The 15,611-nt window shown below is 43.5% G+C and overlaps 1 protein-coding gene across 1 annotated transcript in view; it reads left to right on the plus strand.

The window, feature by feature from the left end:
* Positions 1-15,611, plus strand: part of CCDC85C (coiled-coil domain containing 85C) — a gene marked incomplete at both ends in the record, with an annotated part of 107,616 nt that overhangs the window by 65,760 nt on the left and 26,245 nt on the right. The window contains one exon of the mRNA XM_084270726.1: positions 2,955-3,031. Coding sequence (XP_084126852.1) covers positions 2,955-3,031 — 77 coding nt within the window. The remainder of the gene's footprint in view (positions 1-2,954; positions 3,032-15,611) is intronic.

Genomic DNA, 15,611 nt, shown 5'->3' on the forward strand with positions numbered 1-15,611 from the left:
AAACACAACAGCTTCTACATCACCATTCTTCTGCTTTACCTTAATTTCCTGTAGCTGTTGTGGAACTCACCACAGGCATGTGTTGTAGAGGTTGCTCACAGAGTTCAGATTGCCATCATCCACCTTGGTTAACTTCCCACTGTGCTTGAATGCAGAGCTGCTGGAGAGGACCTCCTGTGGTTTCTCTGGTCTCCATGGGCACCGAACTGTGAGAAAGGGTTTGTTTGCGTCGAAAATAGTTCCACTGAGCTTTATTTCTTTTGGTTGCTGTTCTTTGTACCAAGTGGTGTAGCAGTCCACAATGTAAACACTCAGTAGTGATAAGAGTACAAAGGTGTGGGGGGGATGATGGATGACTGCATATACCAGGCACTTAGTGCTGTGGTTCTTTGCAGAGCCTGTTGCCAGCATGACATTGAGATCTGCTTTAGCAGTATCTAGCATTTCTACACTTGTTTATGGATGTGTTGCTGTCTGTGCATTTTATGCATGCAAAGCTTGAGTCCATAGGCATATCTCTGATTCTCAGGCATGTATGGATTGAGCATCTCCTTTGACATGCTTTGAATCCTTCCTTGAAGTCCTTTTGAATGCCCTGACACTCAGATACTTGGAGATAAAAATCAGGACCTGCAGTATCAGGATCACTGCATTCATTGTGCAGAGGCACTCAGCTCCCTCAGTATGGGTGAAGCTGGAGGACACCTTATCTGGCCAGATCTACTGATGGTGGCTGTGTGTCCAGCACAGGATCACAAATGGTGGGGTGTCCGGTTATCTTCAGACAGAGCTGGAAACTGTTCTGGGACCTGTTTAGGCAAATGGGTATCACTGGACTGAATTTAGAGGTAAGTTCACAAAATGTGATGTCCTAGGGCACAGAGGAGGTAAGACCAAAGGGTGTGTGGTCCTTCTGGCTTTGTATTTAAGAATCTCAGGATCCCCTCTCACCCCACTGGAGGACAGATTCATTACTAATTCAGCAGGTTGTTTGAGCTGATGCTGAAATCTTGCTGACTTAAGCACCATTCTTCCACAGCATTATACTCGCCACCTTTTGATATGCATGACTAAATTCACAACGCTGTTGGCATGAGGCTTTCGCAAGGAAGGTGCTATGGATTGATTCTATAACCTACTTGGTTTGCCTTCTCCTCCTCCCACTTTGGCGCTGTTGTTGGGCAGAGGGTTTGCGGTCCCTGCAGCTGAAGGTGATACTGCTGTGAACCTTACCATGACTTAAGCTGTTCACTGAACTTACAAAGCTTCCTACAGTGTCTTCTTAACCTTTTTCATGAGGACTTGTTTGGATTCCTGGGTTTGGACAAAGCAGAATCCAAACAAAAAAGTGAGCATGTTTCCTCCGAGAGTGTTTGTGCTTTGACTTTGGCACTTGACTCCGATCCGTCCTGCTGTTCCTTTATGTGCAGTTTGGCACTCGTCTATGGCAGCACTTTTTCAAGCATATTCCAATTTTTCTCTTGAATGGTCAAAGCACTCTCAGCGATTAGCTGTAGCTTGCATGCTAGCTCTCCTGCTAAACTGCCCCCGGCGTGGCTGAGGAGCGGCACTCGGGCTTGTGCCGAGCGCCTTTGGCACCGGCTGGCAAAGGCAGCGATAAGCTGTTTAGCACAGAGACGGCCTGACCCTTACACACGTGTGTTCACGTGTGCAGAGGTGCAGCCAGCCAGCGGGGCCTGCTAACCGTGGTGGGGCTGATCCCAAAAGGTGCTGCAGTTGGCAGCGCTCATTGACTGGCATCAGCGTGGCCACTTGAACGCTCCGGTTCCTTGCCAGCCCCAGCTGGGTGAGACGTCCTGTGGTCAAACAGTGGCTTCTGCAGTCATGCAAGTGAAATGAGGTACAATGTAACTCCGTTCCTCAGAGCCCTTTCAGCAGCTCGGAAAACACTTGGGTTTTTTCATACCCTTAGACTGCAAAACTCTATTCCTCCTGCTGTAACAAGTCAGCTCTGCTACAAAATCACAAGTGGAGGAGCAATTTTGCAAAAGTCCAGGTGGATGGAAGGACTGTTGCAAACTGCTATGGCATAATGAAAAGGGAGAAAAGGTTTTCCCAGGTTCCTTTATTTTGATCTCTGCAAAATTTGCAAATGTGTGGCTTCAAAGCATGCTTCAAAACAAAAACCAGATGTTTTGGAGAGCAGTAAGCCACCCACAGAGCTCTCTAGCAAGTTATCTTCTATACCAGGTCACCCTATCTGGTGTTGCTGTCTTAGTGCAATGGTAAACTGCCTGTTGCATTCCTTCAGGTTGAATATTAGCATTTTATGTGAGGGTATTCTGTATTTTATTGTCTTGGTATTTTTCTGCTAAGTGTCATGTGCTTCCACTGGAAAAACCAGATGTCCTGGGTAGGCACTGGTTGTGTACGCCAGGCTGTGTGTGCACTGCAGCTCCGTGTCCTTGCTGGATGCACTTTTCCCCCTTTTACAGCCCTGGGAGTGTGGCAGTGACCTCCTTGTAGAGCTGTGCCAGCTGCTTAGTTTTGTGAGATGCTCAGTTGTTTTTGAAGGAAAAAAGCAAGTGGGTGGAGGGCTTGTTTATTCAGACCTAAAAGGAAACATCTTGTTCAGTTGCTGGGTATTTGGATGCATTTTAGATGAATGAGAGTGGCTTTCAAACCTGGGAAATTACTTTTATAAAATTATGAAGCACAATATTTCAACCTCACTTCCCTTCTGTACCCCTTGCCCCCCTACCCAGTGTCACTGATGTGGATTCACAGAAGGTACTGCTGTTGCTGAGTCTCAGCTTTTTAGTGAAAAAAGCTTTTGGCAGAGTTTCCTCCTCACCCTGTGCATTTGGGGTTTTATTCATTAGGTCTCTCCCAAATTTGCCTTCCACAGAGTGGGAAAACATATCACTGCCTGACAGGACTTGCCTGTAACACAACACACTTAAATGTATTTTTTTCTCTCTCTTTTCCTAAAGATTCATCTTCCAACTATATCAGGCAACTTGAAACAAAAGTGAAACTGCTGGAGGATGACAACAAGCTTCTTTCTCAGGTAGGTTTTTTATTGCCAAATAGTTACTAACACATCTTAGTTCTGTTTCTGTATAATTGTGTCTGGCTGCCTGCTTGAATGCATAAGGGCTTTTGGGGAAATACCTGGGGAATAGCATAGTGGTCTTTATATATCACACACACGGCCCCCCGCCCCATAGGCTTGAGTCTCCCTTTTGTTTAAAAAAAACAGAGAGGAAAAAAAGTAGACCACCTGTCAGGGTCCATGTGTGTTTCAGAGCTGTATTAACACCTCCCTGCAGAACACCTTGATCCACCCATGCTCTCAGGGATGCTGCGAGGGTCCGGTGCTGCCTGTGCCCTTGCTGTAGGATTTTGTTTTTCTTGCCCATTCACATTGACTTTTATCTTGTTGAAAGAGGAGACTGTAGTCAAAGGAAAGCCTTGGGAATAGCTTTGTGCAGTGCTGGTTCCCAACTTTTATTTGAGGTCTTGCTTAAAACCAAACGGACCTCTCTAAACTGTCAGTTTTTGCTTGCATCTGCCCTTCAAAGTCCTTTTCACGTGCCACTGGGCTTTTGATCACTCCTGGTGCTTACCTATCTGTATAGAACGATGTCAAGCAGCAGGAGGAAAACAGTCGTTCTGTCTGGTATGTCCCCTGGATCCTCTGTAGAACACAGCGCTTGGTGTAAACAGGGGCAGCTTTGCTGAAATCAGTGAAAAGCTTCCTATTTAAACTGCTGCAAGAGATACCCTTTTTCTCTGGTTCTTTGCATCCTCTCACTGTTGCACTGTTCTACCTCCCTGGCATTTTAATGCTTTTTTTCCTAGACTTTGCTTTTTACTTCAAGCACTGACTTTCATAGTTGGGTTGTTTCAAAATCTTTCCGATTATAAAGACTGGAAGTAAGAAAATCCTCCTATTTTATTTTTAAATACCTTTTTGTCAGTTTATATTGTGCTACTTTTTGTATTTCACAAGGTCTGAAAATAGATTGTTCCAGGACCAGAAGTTTCTAAAACTTTCCTGTTTTTTTTAAAAAGTGAAAAGGCCCTTTGCTTACTGAAGCACCAATACAGTAATTTTGTCAAACCTTATTTGTAATGAAATGCACATTTTGAGCTGACCATGAGCTTTTTAAAAAGTTTACTCCAAATTTCCAGTGTGCTTATTGGCATTGCTAGCCATGGAACAAAACCCACAGGGCACCGAAAGGTTACAGCCCCCAAAGGGTGCTGAACTCAACTCCTACCGAGTGGCTTAATGTATTAATCAATTGTTAATTTAATTTTAACTCCCTGGTTCTCACAACCCATGAGTGAGCTGGTGGTGGTCGAAACCCCAGAGACTATTTAATTGGAGCTATTGATAAGCAGATGGGCTGTGCGTGGGCAGTTGGGATGTGAATGGATTTGGGGACGGGCTCTCCATGTGCCCTTGGCCTGGCTTTGCCCTGCCACAGCTGAGCATGTTACTCCATCGTGTCTGCATTAGGAAGTAAAAAAAAATAAAGTGGTTGGAGTTAATGGGTGGTAAATTAATAGGGGTGAATGTCTGCCTGGGCTTATTGCATCAGGGGGATGAAGCTCTCGAGGTGTGTGAGCCTGCAGCAGCCCCACCTGGGTGGGAGGTTGTGCCTTTTCCTCTGCTCACGCTGACCTTTCAGGCTATCTCACTACAGATGCTTGATGCCAGGAGGGAGGGGAATGATCAGAAAATAGCTGTATGCTCTGGAGAGGGCCACCTGCCTCCCCAGCAGCAGCCACTGCGGACAGAACTATCCTCTTTTATATTGTAAGCCCAGTTTCAGCTCTCCTTAGGGCAACGGGAGAAGTGTTGAAGCTGCCATGGTCTTTGTGAGGTCCCTGGGAACACTGAGCTGCACAGCCTCCAAAGTTGTCATGCTACAAACTTACATTTGGATTTTTTCCTCTTTCATTGAGAAAGATGGGGAAAATCTGTATAGGCACAAACTCTCAGGCATGTGTCCATGTTGCTCCCAGCACTTTCCTGGAAAAGTATAATCCACTTACTCTGTCCTTTCTTGTTCATCTGATTGGAAAGTGTTTAGCTGTTACCAGGCGGATCTTGGGATAAAACTCCAGTCAAAGAGGATCCTGGCAAACTTTCCTCCTGTTTTTTAAAGTTGCCAGGTGATCCTGGCTGTTTGAACTCTGCAATGCCAAACTGGCTTGTCAGCACCAAAGTCACATTTTAACCCAGCTTGGCTTTCTCCCTGGGAGTATTGACGCTGCAATAATATTTGCAGTCTGGTGTCAAGAAGTTCTATCACCAGCGTGCTGAGGAGTGATGAAACCTGACGTCCTAAGTAACAAACAGTGCCTGTGCATTAAGGGATTAACAAATCAGTGGTGGTTATGGAAGTCTTCCTGGCTTCTCTCCAAGTGCTAAACTTAGAGCTGAAATAGCGCTTCATCCAGAGAAACCTGAGAAGGCTGGTGCTGGAAATGAGACTGTCAAGCTCTACGGGAGAGTTTGTATTACAGTGGCTGGTGACACAATGCCCCTTCGCTGGCTGCTGCATCCTGAGCCAGATTTGTTGCTTTATCTTCTTTGGCATCTGGGGTGTGAAGCTCTGCTGAGATGTGGTGCCTTTGTACCACCCTTAGGCATAGAGTTAGGTTGGTGCAGGGGTGCCTGGCCTGTGTCTTTTCTCCTGCTTCCCAGCGTCTCCTTTCTCCCTGACCACTTGGGAAGGAAATCCCAGTGGGAGAAGCAGGATGACCGCTCCGTGCTGTACGTGTTACCTGTGGTGCAGGCGTGCTGGGATTCACACATCTCTTATTATGGTGACTCATTTGAACAGATTCATGGAGAAAGCTTTTCCTCCCCTTGGGAGCTGGAGAAGTACCATCTCACAAGCCAGGCTTTGCAGTGGGAGGAAAGGAAATGGAGAAGTGGATGTTATTTACAATAGCTGTATATGGATTTTTTTTGTTTGTTTGTTTTGTTTTGACTTTTGCTTTCTAGGGCAGGAGATGAGTATTTCCAGTTGGGAAATGAGCTGCTTCTGACATTGCTAACCTATCAGTAATCATCACTCTTCCCATTCTTCTTTCGCTGAGGAAAAATGACTCCAGTTTTAAATCTTTCTTTGATGTAGGCTTACACTGTGGTGTTTCGCTGTAAGTTTGTTAGCTAGAAAGTCGTGTTCTTGGATGGCATTGCTGTGCTGGCAAAATCCCTGGCAGCAGCTCTGACAACACACAGCTTTTGTTCTCCTGGTTTATTATTGCTTGTGGAGATGCTGTAGGAAATGGCACTACCAGAAAAGCCCCCTCGCTACCTGCTCGCCAGTGCTAGTAGGTGTCTGTGGTGTAACCACAGTGGCAAAGATCCCACAGAGGAGGTGGGGACCTCAGAGTCCTGGAATTGACGGTGTCAGGCTTTCTCACAAGTGTATCTGGTTTCTAGAAGTTTTAGTCAAGGTGTAAAGAAGATGAACGTAAGCTCTAAGGAATGTTGGGTGTTGGCTTTGGAGAGCTTCACAGGCATCACTTTTACAGTCTCACATTCTCTAGGGAAGAAGCGTGCAAAGTTCTGCATGTGATTAATCTGTGCAACAGCATGTGGGAGAAGCCCTGTTTTTCCTCTGTGTCATTGTGGGGAGTGCCCAGGGGAGCCCTCTGTTAACTTCTCTTTCATGGTGTCTGGTTGACTAGACAAAGATTACCTTCCTTCTTACTAGGCTGTAACCCCTGAGATGAGAGATCATGTTTGCTTGCTGTTCCAAGCAGAAAATAGATCTCCTAAGCCACCTCACACTGCCCCTTAAACTAAAAATGAATTTGTAATTACACCCTTTTCTCTCAAGATTAGAGAAACATGGTTTTATGAGCTTTGGGAGCTCCAAAGGTCAATCCTGGTTAGTTTTATGACTAATGCATACATTTTTAGAGATAATAATCGTGACAAACTTCTGGCCATTCCTTGACATTATTTTTCATTTTCAACTCATTCTGTACAATGCATGGGTTGAGTGCTTTTAACTAAAACTGAAGTTTATAGGCATTGTGGACTCATCCCCCTATTATCTCTCCTTGTAACTAAGCCCTGTGTGCCGTGGGCTGGCTGTCAGGACTTTTTTGGTTTATAGTCTGTGCTGAGCAGTGTCTGGCTTTTCCCTTTAGAACAGGAATGCCAGAGGCATTTTCCTACATAGAGATGCCCAGGGCATGTTGCACACCTTGGTTTCGTAAAGCCCAGCATTTAACAGAGCAGATATATCAGGCAGGTGAGACTGAGTAACTGGACATTTGCCAATGATGTCCTGGTGCATCTTTCAGGGAAATTTTTGTGTCCCCTGGTGCAGAAGAGACATTTAAAAAAATAATCTTCCCTAGGGTGTGGATGAGCCTTGAGATTCATGAGAAGCACCTGAGTATTTAGTTAAAATTGCCAAATAGACTTCAGTATTACCAGCACTTCACAGCATTTCACTGCCTGCTAGCTGATTGGGATTTAGAGTATGTTTGGAAGATCTTTAGAGCATCCCTGGAAGGTCTTGAAAACTGTGCTTAGTGTTATTTGCAGGAAACTGCATGTTTAGCCTGAATTAAAAGAAAGCTGCAGCTGCACATTTAGTAAAATAATAGTAAATAATGCCTGTAAACACTGCTATTAAAACAGAGCTGAGGTTTTTGACTGGGAGCTTCCATGGAAAGCGCATCTACAGGCTGCCTCAATTCTTCTCAGGCAAACGTGAGCCTGGCACAAGTGTGCACTCAGCAGGCAGTTTCTAGCATATTGTTCTGAAAATGAGGGGGAGAGAACTGGGCTCCAGGGCAGAAGAGAGCCCGAGACTCCTTAGTGCTGCACAGAACAAGGATGTAAATGTCGTTCAGCAGAGAGCTTGATCTCTTCCCGAAGAGCAGGGGACAGAGAGGAAAAAGGAATTGCCCACAGTGTACTGGCTGGCTCCAGGAGGGTCAGAGTGCAATTTCCTCTCTTGTTTTATTACCAGTCACTTTTGTGCCAAGTCTGCCATTAACAATTGCTGCTTGTGGAGTTGCCTCTCTGGCAAGGGAGTGGCTATAGGGTCTTTAACGTTTGGGAGTGGCTATAGGGTCTTTAACATCCTTGCACTGTGGCTCAGGAGTCTCCTGGTGAGTCCATGGCTTGTGCCAGGTCCATGGCTTGTGCCAGGAGCGTTGCACGTGCTCACCATGAGTGGAACAAAATTACAAACCTGCTGTATTTCCCCAAAGTCTACCTACTGTTTGTTTGTGAGGAGGATAAATATAATTGCTTTAATTTAGGATCTCATAAGGGAAATTGGATTGTTTTTGTTTTTTTTTTGTAGTATAAAGCAACTCAGACATGAAAGCTCTCTGGTGCCCTTGGTCTCTGTTTAAATTCAGAGTACTGAAGGGGACATGCCATGGGTTACTATATTACTGTTTTTATGCATTGTTTAAATATTTAGCTGCATATTAATTTTAACTAGTCACAAAGGAGCTGCATATTTGGGGCCTCATCCAAATATTCCTTTCAAGTCAACTTCCTACAGGACTCCATGCATTGTGGAGTACAGCTCACCCAGAACCAGATTATCATGAGGGCATCTCTCATGGGACCTTTCATGAGACCACTCTCCAAACTCTTAATTGCATGGCATTACTTATGTGTGTAAATGTAAAAGCCATTAACAGAATCCCCCAAATGTAGCTTCCTTAGCTGTGGCAGCAGAAGCTTCAAGAAAACATAGCATGTGAAACAAACCTATGTCCAAACCAGTCATGTCACCTTCTTCTTTTAGGAAATAAAATTACAAGACTGATCTGACCAATTTGATTGAATAACTGAACTTGGTATTTAAGGAAGCAATGTGGGTTTTTTGAATAAAATGTGGGTTTTTTCCCCCCACCCTCAAATAGAGATGCACAGTTTCATAAGAGTGATTCAAAATTGTCTCTGACTTGCATCCAAGATACTTTCAAGCCTTTTAAGACAATGGAGTTCCTTCTGTTGACTTTGGACATAAGGGTCTTGTGCTGCTACCTACCAGAATAAATACTCTCTTTGTATTTGCCTCCCATTCATGGGCAGGAGCATATCTGTAGAGCAGGATCAGTACAGAAAGAGCTTTGGCAACCTGCAATGAAAGCTGGATGGTGTGCTGTATGTTCTGGGGTTGGTCACCTGGGAATGAAGGGATTTTGCCACCCGGTACATTATAAATAAAGTTCCCCAAAAACCTGGGAAACATGATTCAAGAAGCTCTGAATCCAGAGGTTGAACAAGAGATAGGCAGAAACATACAGTATTTATTCAATCCTAGGAATTTGAGACAATAACATAATTTCTTGTGGAGCTGTGTTTCTGTGTAAGATTATGAGTGAGACACACACACACAGAGCTCTGCCATGCCCCATTTGGTTCTGTTGTGGGTAAGCAAGAACATTGGGTTTAATGAGGCTCAGTTTAACCTCCAGCTGTGAAATGTGGGATTAGTCATATCCTATGCTTAACCAGCTTTGTAATATTTTCACTAGAATCCGTTTTCTTCTGTATATGAGGACAGGGTCAGGGAAAAAGCTCTTAATTGCAGTTAGATCACGCTATGAAGAAGCAGCGTTTTGTGTCTTTATAACATGTGGAGAGGTTCAAAGCACACAGCTTCTCAGTGATGGGTCTGTCTGAGAAGGACTGGCAAATGTTTCCATGGGAAACTGAGCAGTAGCTGCGGAGGCTTAAAGGCAGGCTTTTGCAGCAAGTTAAATGTCAAATTAAAAACCAGCTGAAGGAAAATTCATTGTTGGATATCTGAAAACAACTTGGGGAAGTATGGGAAGGATGTTAATCATTCATTGCTGAAGAAGATTAACATCATTAACAGAAGCTTTACCAAAAACTTTTAAGTTTGTGACAAAATTTTCCAATTTGTTCTGCTTTTCATGAAGCCAAAAATGCAAATCTGTATCTTTATAGCAGACTTTTAAAGAATATTCAAACAATCTCATAAAAATTAAAGCTGGCTGTAAATTATTCTTCCTGACTTTAAGTCCTCATTCAGCAGAGAGCTTCGAGTATCTGAGTGGTCCTGGGAAGAGAGGGGCTTCAGTGTCTGTCATGCACTGAGTGCTGCTCAAAAAGAGAGAAGGCCAGCTTAGTCCCAGAATTAGTTGCAGCCTGCAAGGGACCATTTCTGACTTATGAGAAGGGGATTCAGGTCTTTGCCTTCCTCATTCCCAGCTCCCTCCTTTTATGGGATGTTGGGGACTGCCTTGAAGACACATTGCTTTTGGGAGGAGGTGTATTGGTTCCCTTTGGCTCCTTTCCTGGGTTGCAATTGATAGAAGAAAAGGAAAGGTGAGTCCAGGGCATTATCCAGTGAGTTTATTCATGGGCTTAATACTACATCCACATCTGCATCTACTTGCCTGGTGGAACTGGGGCAGCATTCCATAGCCTCTCCACTGACATCCTTAATGAAGAGACTGATTTTGGAGCCATGGATGGGCTCCATTAGTCTGAGACTCCTAACCTCATTGCATACAAGCCATAGACCAGACCCTGGCTACACCAAATGTCAATGGTTATAGCTCCATTTGGCTTTGTTAACTATTGAGCTGCATTTCTATTTGGGTTACAGGCTGTGATGCTTGAATCTCAGCTGTGCCAGCCTGTATTCTCTCTTGAGCAAAGCCTGCCAGTTGTGTGATTGTAATTATATACTGCAATTTGGTTTGAGCTGATTATCTGAGTCTCCCATGAGTTATGGGGTTGATCTTTCTCTGCTGATCTAAAACAAGAGAAAAAAAAATACAGACACTCTTGAATATTAACAGTGTGCAAAAGTTCCCTACCTCTGTTGCTACAGAGAATGGAGAGGTTTGAAACATAGCACTGCTTTTATTGCCTGAACCCCACTGAGATAATAATAAAAATATTTTTCCAAGAGTGGTTTTACATGGCAAAATCTGCTAAGCCTCTTACTGACAGTGTCCTGGTATTTATTAAGCATTTCCCAAATTGTTAGCTCCCCTGACAATAGAGAATTCCAGTTGTCACCATTGCAACCACATGAAATCTGTTGCTTTGTCCCTCTAGCTTGGATGAATGCAGCTCATGACATCAGGGGAAAGTCAGAGCATAGGCAGAAGTGGGGATACTCATTCCTGCACTGAATTTGTGAATGGCTGAGATCCAGCCATGGCATAACATTACATCCAAACGCATCCTTACAGCTCCCTGTGCTGCTGCTGTGCCAGGGCTGCCACCTCAGTCTCAGGGCTGTGCCATTTCCAGTTTCACATGAACAACTGAAATTGGCTTTACTGATGAAACTGGCTGAGGTTGCACTTGAGTTCAGCTGGAAGTTCTGGCTGAATACTGGGAAAGGAATTGGGACAGTAGGTGTCTTGGCAGACCATCATCCTCTGAAGCCTTCATCACCAGCCTAAAGAATGATCCTTGCATGTGCTACATGAACAGCAGGGATATGAACCAGCGTAGAGGAATTTAATCTCTCCTGTTACAGAAAGCTCATATTATTACATGACATGGAGGATGTTAAATAGTTTTAATCTCATCCCTTATTTTTTTTTCTTATTTGCAGAGTTCTTTCAAAATCAAATACGTTGATTTTCTTGTTGCGCTCTCATGTGTGTAATTTCCAGCTTGCCTGATAAATGCTGTTGAAGCTAATGGGACTCTTCACATATACTTAAAGTCAGATATGTGATACGCTGAGCTTATTTTTGCTTGAATATGTCTTGTAGTGATAACTGCTATTACTGAACCTTAATTCAATTATTTGCTAGCTTCACACAATGGAATTGCCCATCCCTTAACTTCCACGAGACCCTGAACCATGGATTAATGAGATAAGGAGAAAATCTTTATGCAAGGTCGTGTGGTAGGGGATGTTCTCTGAGGCACAAGGTCACCTGCAAGGGTTACTCGTGTGTGGTGCTGAGATCCCGAGAAGCAGGGGCCATTGCCCTGGTGCCTGTGTGAGAGCTGCACAGGGCAGGCACTTTGCAGCATCTCCTTCACATATTGGAGATGTGATTCTGCTTTGCTGTACCTCAGCAAAGTATCGTGGCTCTGCTGGACTTACTAAAGGTACCTTGGGCCAGGTCATTCCTACAGAGTGGTGTGCTCTGATTTTGAATGCTGAACACTGAACGCTGTGGTGCTGGCAAAGTATCTTGTTGCTATAAGGTGATTGGGATTAATCATCTGTTTGTGGGGTCACCGTGCTCTGAATTGGGATAGTAAAATGTTAATGCTTGTGCAGATAATGACAGGTTCTGCAAGACTTCATTCATTAGTATGGGAAAAGGGGTTGTGAGGTTCAAATAATACTACCTTGTCAAGTGCTGCATGTAAGACCAGCTTGTTTTGGTCACCTGTGGTAAAGCCAGAGTTGTTTCCAGGATGGTAAAATAACGTTTTTCTGTTGAGTTTCCGAGTGTGTAATGTTCTTCTGTTCCCTTCTAGCTGGCTGACTGCAACAGCTTGCCACGAAATTTCAGTAAGGTAGAGAGAGCTAATGCATCCACGAACAGCTTCTTGGATCCGGGGGCTGCTTTTTCACATTGCTGCCGGTAGTTTGGGGCTCTGATTGCTTGTTCTTTCACATGCTAATGTTGGCGATTTCCATTTTTTAATTGTCTGGATGTATTAAATATGCCTTTAATTATTTTTTATTTCCCTCCTGCGAAATGGAGGGAAGAAACCTGCAAAAGGGTTGGTAACATCCCTTGAAGTTTTGACCAACTTCAAATCAAAGCCATTTACCTACCTGAAGAGAAGTTGGTACCTTTAGCTAAATTGTTGCAGGAAACAACAGGAAAAGATTTTGAGTTAAACTTTCCATTTAATTACCCAGCTGCAAACAATGGGTTGTTGAGTGTCAAAATTGAGGCAGTTTCAATTACTGGAACAATTATGGTTTAGAAAATTGTTGCTGGTAGGTTTAAGTATTTGTATTACAGCGACAAGCAAGTAATTCAGGTAATGGGCAGTACAAGAGTCCATGAAGATGAAGACAGCCTCATGCAGGGAACTGAAATAAAACCTTCCTCCTTTTTCTCTTCACAAATACATAAAATGAAAAGCCAAGGCCTCAGTCTAACACACAGGATTTATGGGGTAAAGCTAGAATCTGAAGTAAGAATGACTTTTTTTTTTTCATATAGACTTTTTTGGCAGAATTAAGCTAAATTCTTCTGGGTATACATGGTCAGGATGGGATGCCCTTGCCCTATTGCTAGGGACCAGGTTCACCCTGATATTGAAATGACAGCTAAAGGAAACTCTGTGCTTCGTAAAAGGATGGAGTAGCCACTAAAAATGGAAATTGCTTGTCTCTCTGGGGGCTGGGCGATGGTGTGGTGTATTTATTTATCCAAAGAAAATCTGAACAGGTATCAATAAGGATATCTTCTGTTGCCAATATTGAGTTCATCATGGTATTCCTTTCCATCCAGTCGCAGTTCATGTTCAGACACGTAATTTCTTCTAATGCCATGTTGAATAGCAGATGTAATATTAATAAATGTAAGTGGTGCGGTGTGTAATCTGCTGTCTCCTGAGCTTAGTGCCAGTGGGTCTGCATTGTAGGAAAACGAAGCTGATTATTGTAAAGCCTCTGAAATGACAGTCTTCTGGGAAGTCTGCTGACAGTGACTCACGTGTGCTTGATTCTCCTCTTCATTCTGGACACATTTTGCCATTCCTTTATAAAGGGACCCCCCAGAGGTAAAAAAAAAAGGGGGGGGGGGTGTCTTTGTAGGACTGCTGGCCTTCAAATGGGTGTGCTTTGCTTTTTGTTTTGGCACATGGACCAGGAGAGGAAGCTTTCACAATGCAAGAGGTTACAAATGAGTTGTAAAAAAGTGTTGAGAGTAGCACTGCAGGTGCCACCAGGTCTGTCCATCCTGGCATTCTGCTGTGCACCAGAAGGATGTGGGTCTCTAGCAGCTCTACATCACATCTGCCAAGCCTCACAGGTTCCTTGGATACACTCAGGCACGGGATGCCCATGTGCAGGCACCTCATTTGCTTCAAGGTACCCTGCAGCCTTTGAGGAGAAGGGAAGCTCTGACTCTTTGTAAAGACTTTAATATCTCCTCAAGGAACAGGGTCAAACTGATCATTTATGATTATTATTATTTTCTTTAAACCTCTGTGCAGCCTTCAGCTGTTACAACTTAGGCAAAAGGAGAAAACCGTGTTTTCAATTAAAATCTACTTATGTAACAGCCCTGTTTTGAATGCTAATTCATGAATTACTGGAAGCTGACACTGTCACTTTTTAGTTTTCCTCAGTCACTTCCACACATAATTCTAATTGAAATCATCCTGGGTTTTTTGCTGATCTCTCTCATAAATGCTGAGAAGTATCTGTCAAGTAAATTTCTGTCTTTCTGTACTTAATTTCTGTTAAGAATGGTCCATTTTGTTACATCAAAGTGCCTTAGAATTAAGTCCTTGTCTTTTTTCTCCATTCTAGCAGAAGTAACACTGAATGGTAACAGAAAAAATAATTTGTCTAACTTGTCTGTAAGTTTTCAACACTTTATCTTCACAGTTGGTTCAACATGGCCACTGAACTGGTCTGACTTTACTGGACAGAAACGGAAAGGAAAATAAATGTTTCTTCTTAGTACTTTGACCTTAAAATACCACAAACACCATCCATCTTCTTGTGTTATTTGTGTTATTTTCAAATTGAATCACTCAGCACATCAGGTCAAAAAGTCAGAGGCTGCCATTTCTTCTCCCTGCTAGCTGGATAGAAAGCTTTGATAGGAACAAGTGTTTGCTGATGTTTTAAAAAAATGTAATTTTAGGCTTTGGTAACCATCAAGGCTTTAATTTCTCTCTAAAGTATTTAAAATAATACATGGTTTTTAAAGGAAAATACCTACCACTTTCCAGCCATGTTAAAAATCAGATTGGTTCTTTTTTTCTAGACAAAGTCGGGTTTGCAGTCTGTTTTTAATGAAACTCTGATTTGTCAGTCTTGTTCTTTTCTCCCTGATATGAGTAGGCAAAACTCCCTCCCCTGCCAGGGGGGGCACGCCTGGGTCCATTTCTTTCGTAACAGGGCTGACAAAGATCTCGGGCTGTGGTCCAAGAGCGGTATCTTCCAGGGTCACTGCAAGTTCTGCCTAGTTGAAAAATTTAGCAATAAATGTCAAGCCTTTATTTCCAGATAATGAAGAGTTATTGTGTCTGAGAGACCACTGCAAAGCCATCAGCCCGGGCAGTGTGTAGCACTGAAGGCAAAGATGTTGGTGGGTCTGCAGGCTTGTCCCTGTGCTTGTCGGCTGGTGAAGGGATGCATCACCATATAGACTGACACTGAGTTAGACCTTGGGGAGGCTTTGTACTCTCATACCACTGGGACAGTTGGGACATCCTTTCTTTTTTCTATTTCCTTTCCTTTTCCTATATTTTGTTTTTATGTTTAACATCTGGATGAAACGAGTGTTTGAAAAAAATTCACAGTAAAAGAGCAAGGGCTACTCAGAGTAACTACTCTTGAGCAGTAGAGTTGGCCCGTTGTTGGTGTTTGCTGGGGAGAAGTGTATTTCAGGTTATGCAAGCTGTATATCTGATCAGGTGTAGTAAAGGCTGA

Source organism: Gallinula chloropus, assembly GCF_964237585.1.
Source record: "Gallinula chloropus genome assembly, chromosome: 14".
Lineage (NCBI taxonomy): Eukaryota > Metazoa > Chordata > Aves > Gruiformes > Rallidae > Gallinula > Gallinula chloropus.